This window comes from Egretta garzetta, unplaced genomic scaffold, assembly GCF_000687185.1.
Source record: "Egretta garzetta isolate BGI_Z169 unplaced genomic scaffold, ASM68718v1 scaffold287, whole genome shotgun sequence".
Lineage (NCBI taxonomy): Eukaryota > Metazoa > Chordata > Aves > Pelecaniformes > Ardeidae > Egretta > Egretta garzetta.
This window is the reverse complement of record NW_009260435.1, coordinates 10466120-10474321: the sequence shown is the minus strand read 5'-3', so window position 1 is coordinate 10474321 and position 8202 is coordinate 10466120. Positions and strand designations below refer to the sequence as shown.

The following is an 8202-nucleotide window of genomic DNA, read 5'->3' as shown; positions in this document are numbered from 1 at the left end:
TCATCTCTGACTTTCAAGAACAAACAGAAGAAACCTCATTCCTTTATGTTGTCCTTGGTGCTCTTCTCGGGATTTACTAAATGTAATATGTATTCCTTAAGTACAGAAAAATTTAAAGATAAGTAGCTATATAGTACAAAGTAACATCAGACTTTTCATTTTCTTTACGCCAGGGAAAATATTTATCCCCAGGCAAAAGCCTGTCCAGTCTTACACAGAAGAAAAATTCTCTCTGGATCCAGAACTGGAGGAAGCCTTGACCAGTGCCACAGACACAGAATTGGGTGACCTTGCAGGTTAGTTTTTTTTAAAAGTATGAATGGATTGGTGCGTATTTAGACAAGAAAGATCTGTAATTAATGTGGTAGTGTGTGCGTTACCTGAAATGTGACTATGGGAAGCTGTAGCTGTGATAGAAACTAGAACATGTTATATGCCAGCATGGTTATAGCGTATCATCTTTGTCGATTTGTGATAATTTATAGGAAGGTAGATTATTTTGGCCTGCATAAGATACCTGATTTTCAAACTCAAAACCATTAAGTTTGTTCCTCCAGCTGGCTGGTTTTTGTTGTGTACACCACTGCTTTTTCTTGCATGTGTTGCTATGTTCCCGTATTCTTAAAGCTTCTGTCAAGATTTTTGTGACTGAACTGCACTTTTAACTTTGATGCTTGAACTTGGTGAGGTCAAATCATTCTAAGATGTGAAAGCCAACTAAAAAGTCTATAATTTTTTTTTCTACTTTAAATTATTAAGAGATAGAATGGCTTATTGTACTGATAACTGGCTGTTTTACAAACATCAGTTGTTATTATTTAAAGGAATTCTGCAGGTGAGCTGAATTACTCAGGAACGGTACAATTGGTTTTTTTGCTTTTTCTCCTTTTACAGCTATACTGGGAATGTCCAACTTGATAACAAACAATCAGTTCTGTGATGTAGTGGGAAGCAGTAATGGGATTGACAAAGACAGCTTCTCAAGTAAGTGTGTACGCAAGTGCTAGATAAATGAGTTCTTTGTACTGCACATAGTTACTATAGCATTAACTATTTTCTGTTGCACTAGCATACTTTATAGGCTATTCAGTCTTGAATTGGAAATGTGCATGTCTATAACAGTGCTAATTGAGTTCTGGCAAGAGTGGAATTAAAATATATCTACACTAAAATATTCTGCAGTTAATTCACTTTGGGGGGATAAAAGTAGGTATAAACATGCATTTGTGCGTGTTGGGTTTTAGGTTTCATGTTTGTGTTTTGAATTCAACTCCTGTGTGCTTTCTGAAAAAAGCTGGTGTGCCAGAAAAGCAGAAAGGCTGCGAGGAAAAGAACTGAACTTGATGAAAATATGGTCAGGAGAGGATGGTGTGCTTTTTGGGTGGGGGAGAGATGTAAAGACTGATGAAGTGATCTTACAATAAATATTTAGCGTGTGTATCCTTTATTCACGGTGTATCATTAATTCACAGTATGTGACCTGTTTGATTACAATTAAATTCCTTTTCAGATATAGTAAAAGGTGAAAAAATGTTGCCTGTTTTTGATGAACCGCCAAATCCCACAAATGTGGAGGAGACACTGCAAAGGATTAAAGATAATGATTCCCGTCTTGTTGAAGTTAATCTAAATAACATTAAGGTAATTACCCGAAGTCTGCAGTAAATATGCTTCTCTTTCCCAGTAGAAGTCATTTTAAGCTGTAAAAGTCTACAAGAGAGCACGATAGACTGATTTTAAGCACAGCAGCCTTTCTGCTAAATGTTGCAGTGTGTGTAATCTCAGAAACCTGGAGCTAAACTGATAAGCCGTCTTGCTTTCTTTTGCCAAATGTGTATTTAAAAAGTCTTAGATTTTCTTAGTGCCAGCCCAGATTTCTGTTGCTGCCAAGTTGGCAACAGTTCCAGCAGATCACCATTGTGGAGTTAACTGCTGCTTTGAATCCTTTGTCCTTGTTGAAGCAACATGCTCTCAGTTTACTGCAAGCGAAGTGATATTTGTATCTGACATCCTTCTGATTCTTGTACAAAAGAGCTGTCCGCAGTCAAGGCAGCTTCTGCTCATGTGTGTAACAGTTGTGTTTTTAAACATGAATAAAACTTCTGTATATTTGCATTAAAGAAAATGGAACCATAGCACTCCTGACTTAGAGCAGTGACAGGCTGCTAGCTGCCGCCTCACTGGTGACCTAGGCTATTTGTTGCCCTTACTAAAGGAACAAAATAAAATACATGCTTTAAGAATATTGTACGGTAGAGAAATGCTAGCCAAAATAAATGCCTAAAAAGGCAACAGAACAAAGTATCTGATATAATAAACTGATAAACTTGCTATCCTCATTAATTATCTAAAATTATTCCTTTTAAGCTTGGTTGCTACTACACTAAAAATTATCAAACTATAAATTGGCAAATTCTGGAATTACTCTTAATAGAACACAGAGAATGAAATGCTGATGGTTTCACCGGTTTAAAGCTCTAAATCTTTTTATATTTGTGAGAGATTAATTTGATGCTGATAGTTAGCAGAATGTTCAGTTTGTATAAATTTTGCTCAGTAACAGTTCCAAGTCAGCTAAATATTTTTTTAATGCTTCTCCTGTGGCAATGGCATCAATGTAGTAAAAATGACTTTGCTTTATAGAACTGGTATTCTAATAGCCATTGCATCTCACATATAGCTTTGCTATATGTGTAGGCCTTTGAGACTGCTGGAGACCAGTGATAGTTAACATTATAGTACGTTTTCCTGTAAAGAGAGTAAGATAACGAAAGAGGGTGGGGGGGAGGGGATAGATTTGTATATCTCGAGAGAGTGAAATGCTATTTTTAATTCAAGAACATACCAATTCCAACGCTGAAAGAATTTGCAAAAGCCTTGGAAACCAACACGCATGTGAAGAATTTTAGCCTTGCAGCCACCCGAAGCAATGATCCTGTTGCTGTTGTAAGTACTGTTGCTAATGTGTTTAAGTGGGGTGCAAGGGAAGTTAGGATGGAAAGACAGTGGTGAGGGATTGAATTGAATCCTGGTTAAATATTTCAGGATGAAAATTACTAAATTCCATTACAATGTAAAGTATGTTTTCTTCAACAAACCTGTGTTGTATCAAAGTTGGTAAATGATTACTAGTTGACTAATATGCAGCAATGCATCAGATGTATGAGTGAGAATTCTTTTTTTCCAGTCCCTTCCCCCTGATTTTTCATTTTGCTAACCTCCTTCCTGTTTTTCTGTCTTTCCTAATTGTTTAGTTCCTGATGTTCATTCCATGAACAAATTAGTATGTTCAGAATTAACTTTAAAAGGAGCACGTTTGAGGACTGAAAAAGCTCATAATCTTTTTCAACTAACTAGAGTTTTTGTTGAAGAAAGTTGTAAAACACCTGTTTCTCTGATCTCCCTGCTACCAGAGATTGGCTTAAAGCATTGGCATATAAAGCATAGTATTAGTCAAGGTATCTAGTTTGACACAATTGAAACTTAAGTACTTACCATCTGGTCCTGTTTTTCCTATGTTGAATCAAAAGCAGTACCCTATTTATTTGCAAATAAAGAGGTAAGAAAACAACACTAACTGTTTTGCCAGGACAATCCTTTGCATGTGTTTTAGCTTCAAATTGGAAAGAAAACTAGTTTGAAGGACTCCATTAAATGAACACAAACATTTGAAAGCTTTGTTTTGGGTCAATTAAAAAGCTGCTTCTCAGTAGAACTGAAACATCTGTAATAAAAATCTATAAAGGCTTGTTTTCCCAGGTGTGGTTTTGTTTGGGTGTTTTTTACATTGTGACGATACAAAAAAAATTGAAAGCTTATGATTTTTATGACAGTAAACCTCAGCAGTTACCTATACTTGTTTTCTTATTTTCTGAGAAATAAGGTCAGGTATATGCCATTCCCATAAGAGTGCTTTTAGCTACGTGCTGGTACTGTGCTTAGAGCTTTGAATTTTACCTCTTCCTACCAAATCTGTAGACACAAGCATTTGACAGTCAGATCTCCTGTTTACAAATTAACCCTATCTAATTCTCCTTTCAGTTGACTAACGCCTTTCCTTGGCCTTTTCTTAGCAGCTTGCATTATTCATTCTGTGCTGTGAAGGCTTACAAAATGGAATTGGTCCAATATGCTAATTTCAGACAATTTATATTCTGTGTAGCTGTTTAGATTGTAAGAAGAGGAAGACAGGCCTTTTTTTGACTAAATACTATTAAAAAGGGGGATGTAGATAATGCCTCATTGAAGACTCGCTTCAGTCTCAAACAATAAGTGAAAACTTGCAAAGTTACACTGTGCCTCTCTGAACTTGTTGCTCCTATTGAAATAGTTAGTGGAAATGGTTATCACTGTGTCCTATGATGTACTGTAGCAAAATTCAAAAGTTTAATGGTGCTTTCTTATATTCAAAGGCTCTTGCAGATATGCTGAGAGTAAACACAAAATTAAAAAGTTTAAACATAGAATCAAACTTCATCACTGGAGTCGGAATTTTGGCACTGGTTGATGCACTGAAAGACAATGAAACACTGACAGAGATCAAAATTGATAATCAGGTAAGTGAGGTGGTGGTGGTGGTAATATCATAATTAAAATCAGTCTATCCCAGCTGACTGAATATTTTTAGAAGGCAGCTTGTGATAAACTTTCAAAAATATTTTACCTTTAAATATCTTAACCCCATGATTGTCCTTAAAATTCTCAGAAGCATCCAGCTGAAGTAGATTCCTGGTCACTTCTGTGCTTGCTTGTGCTTTAAAGTGCACAAACCTATTTTATGACCTTCTGCCTCTTAGGTTAATCAAAATTAAGCTAAGCATTACTGACTAATATGATGAAAGAATTCTGATCTCTTTTAGGGTGAATACACGTAAGCTCTATTGTCTTTGTGTACCTTTTATTTTAACAGAGGCAGCAGCTGGGCACAGTTGCAGAAGTAGAAATTGCCAAGATGCTTGAAGAAAACACCAAGATCCTCAAATTTGGATACCATTTCACACAACAGGGACCTCGAGCCAGGGCAGCTGCAGCTATCACAAAAAATAATGATTTGGGTAAGACCTGTCAGTAGGGAGTGACTACTAAATGAATGTGTGTGTGGCACAGGTTTTAAAGGTGTCTGTTTTCTCTGCTTTTCCGTTGACGTAACCAGGATAGCAAAGTACAAGTAGGCCAGTTTCAGACTTCTCTGTGCTTTACTCCTACTCTTCTCTTGCTGCTTGATGTTATCCTTTCATTTTGTGGCAGAGTGCTCAGGTGTATGAGTTGAGGATTTTTAGCATAGTCTAGAACAAGAACATTCAAATACCACGTGAGTGGTGGCCAAGGTGGGGGGAAATAATAGTTTTGATTAGTTTAAATCAGATAAGATTCATCGTTTCTTTGAAATGAATAGTGCAGAATGCCCTCTTCAATGCCAGTACACTCAGTCTCATCTGGATTGCTTGAGCGAGGAAACTGGGCGTATTGTCATGTGCAGAGGCTGGGACTGGGTCCCCTCTTCCCTCATGGTTCTGCTTGTGCACGGGTGGCTTCCCTGCGGCATCTTTATTTGCTGCAGTAAGTGTTGTTGGAGCTCATCTGTTAGAATCCTAACTAAATGGGCCAGCAGAAAATTGGTTAATAACATAGCACGTGAATGGAAATTGTATAATAATGTCAAGTAATTGAAGCTCTTGGCTACAACAAGATAATGTGGTCGATCTATTTAAATAGAAGTACATTTTGAAACTCCATTTAATTAAACTTTTTGGCTTTAGATGCTTTGTGGTAAGGATTACACGTCTCATCAGCATGAAATCTCGCCAGGCAGTCTAGTAGTAGTAGTAGTAGTAGTAGAGGAATACATTTGCAGGAATGACATAGGAAATTGGAATTTAGTTTAAAGATCTGCTTCCCCTCTGAGTAAAGTTTAAAGTGGAGGAGAATACCTCTGAGAGATGGAGGAGGAATAACAGAATAGAGCACAGAGAGAGAAGAAAGGCACTCTGACGCGGTATAACTGTTTCTCAAAATAGATTCTAAACCAGTTATTCTCTTTATTTTGTCATAATGCTTCAGGTGTCTCTACTTTCTTTTAAGGCTTCTCTTTTCACTAGTTCTCATTTTAGCATTTGACTGTTGGAATTCTATGTTTCTATTGATATCTTGCCTTTTTTCTCTTTGCTTTCTTAGTCTGGAGTATGCGAGTAAAAGTTTCTGCAAATACCTTTTCATCTCTCCAGCCCTGAAGCTACAGAGCCAGGTTACTCTGAATACCCAGCTGGGTACTGAGCACTGAAAACTGAGGTGTTCAAAGTCTCTCATTTCTGTCTTTGTATGTTTCTTCTACAAAAATAGACTACATCTTCCTTCTCCCTTGTCGAATCAAAAGCAGTACCTTATTTGAGTTGTACTGCTTCCCTTTTCTTTGTCTGAACCTGTGTACATGTTGGCTTTAACTGCATGATTGGAGAAGTCTAAGGTTGGAAACTGTTCCGTCTGTTCTTGCGATTTGATGAAAGCAGGCATGTGTAACTTCTGTCAGCGATGAAAATGATTTGTATTCAAATGGAGCTAAGTCTGTGGGTTACTCTCAAAGTGAGCAATATGTTGGCCTTGTAAAGAGTAAAATTCTAGTATGATCCGATTTGGATTGTTTCTTTAGACTGTATCTGAAGCATTTCTGGAGACAGGGAGAGGGAGGGGAAACAAGACAGCTTTCCCTCTGTAATTCTGATCTGATGGTAAAGAAGATCAACTCAGATTGCAACTATCTGTAAAACCACATCATTTCCAATGAGTGGATTTGAGAACAGAATCACTTTCTTATTATACAGATGTGCTTGCTCGACTCTTTTAAACAAAATGGAGATGCCCTATACAATTTCTAAGACCCTTAGCCTCATTTGTTCTGTCTGCACAGAACAGGAAGCCACAATTTGGTAGGAGAAAAAGAAAGTATCAATTAAAAATACTACAAATATTGAGCAAAACTCCAGTCATTCAGTCAATCTTGCATACTCTTAAGTCTAAACAATATGTGCGCTTATAGTGATTTTATTCACAAATTTTTGTTGCTCTCGCATTTTCTGACAATTGGAATTTTTTTTATCAATAAATTGAATGTTTTAAGCTATTGAATGTAACTTTTTTTTTTCTGAGTGTATAAGTCATATTATATATACTGAATAAACTTGTACTGTTTCTTTTGAAGCCATGTAAACTTAATTCTCCACCACCAGAAAACTGCAATCTAGAAAAAGAGTACTGGCTAAATCTGCTTACCAAACATAAAATGATTAATGTCTCCCGCAAGCCTCTCCTCACAAATATTTTAAGCTGTTCATGAATAATAAGCACTGCTAAAGCATAAGCTTAAAATGATGGATAATACTAAGTGTTAATTACTGTAAGTTGTGCTGTGTGAAACTTTATGCGGCAAAATACCTTGTTGATGTTGTAGAAATATGAGAAGTAGTTACACTGATAAAATCGTAAACCAGGGTTTTCTTCTCTCTTGTTACAGTTCGCAAGCGAAGGGTTGAAGGAGACAACTAGCAGATCTTGTCAAAACTGTGTGGAGAGTTCAAGGGTCATCAAGGCACGCTCATCACCGTGGGCTTTGGCAATCTTGGACTACATTTACCTGGGTTAGAAGGGAAAAGACTGGAAACCCCATTCCTTTTAAAGCAAAGCTATATTAATAATCTGCTGGTATGCATCACGTTTTTCAGATTGAGACACAGTAACTGCACCAGTCTCTGTACCATAGTCTTCGGGTTTTTTTAAGAACTTTTTTGCATTTCAAGACTTTGGCTGTGCTTTCTACTAAAAATGTAATTGCAAATCAATGGTATAATTGTCTGTAGTCAAAGAATGGGACATTCAAGGTCATTGGGTAGAGAATGACCCAATTGAAATGTTTGTAAGAAAATCTGGGGGTGCTTATTTACGTGGAGGGGTGTGTATATTCTTGAAAACAATGCATTAGTGATAAAGGATTCTTCACACAACAGTTGGTGTCATTGTGTAGAGCTGTTCAGCCTTGTTCATATGCACTGAAATCTTTCACAGCTATCTTATTTGTAATTCTACTTTTTTATTTTTTATTAGTTCTTGATACTGTGATTAAAGACATCCCTTTAAACCAAACAAAAATAAATTGGCTAAGGACTTCTCCTGACAGATTTGAGGGACTAATAAAAAGTAGAAGCCTTGCAC

The 8202-nt window shown here is 36.8% G+C and overlaps 1 protein-coding gene across 3 annotated transcripts in view; it reads left to right on the top strand.

Moving 5' to 3' along the window:
- The window catches only part of LOC104130902 (tropomodulin-3), a 23446-nt gene extending 15244 nt beyond the window's left edge, over positions 1-8202 (top strand). For all 3 annotated transcript variants that reach the window (XM_035899463.1, XM_035899462.1, XM_009644000.2), the window contains exons 4-10: positions 174-296; positions 895-984; positions 1511-1641; positions 2839-2946; positions 4413-4556; positions 4910-5054; positions 7508-8202. In XM_035899463.1, coding sequence (XP_035755356.1) covers positions 174-296; positions 895-984; positions 1511-1641; positions 2839-2946; positions 4413-4556; positions 4910-5054; positions 7508-7539 — 773 coding nt within the window. In that variant the 3' untranslated portion in view covers positions 7540-8202. The remainder of the gene's footprint in view (positions 1-173; positions 297-894; positions 985-1510; positions 1642-2838; positions 2947-4412; positions 4557-4909; positions 5055-7507) is intronic.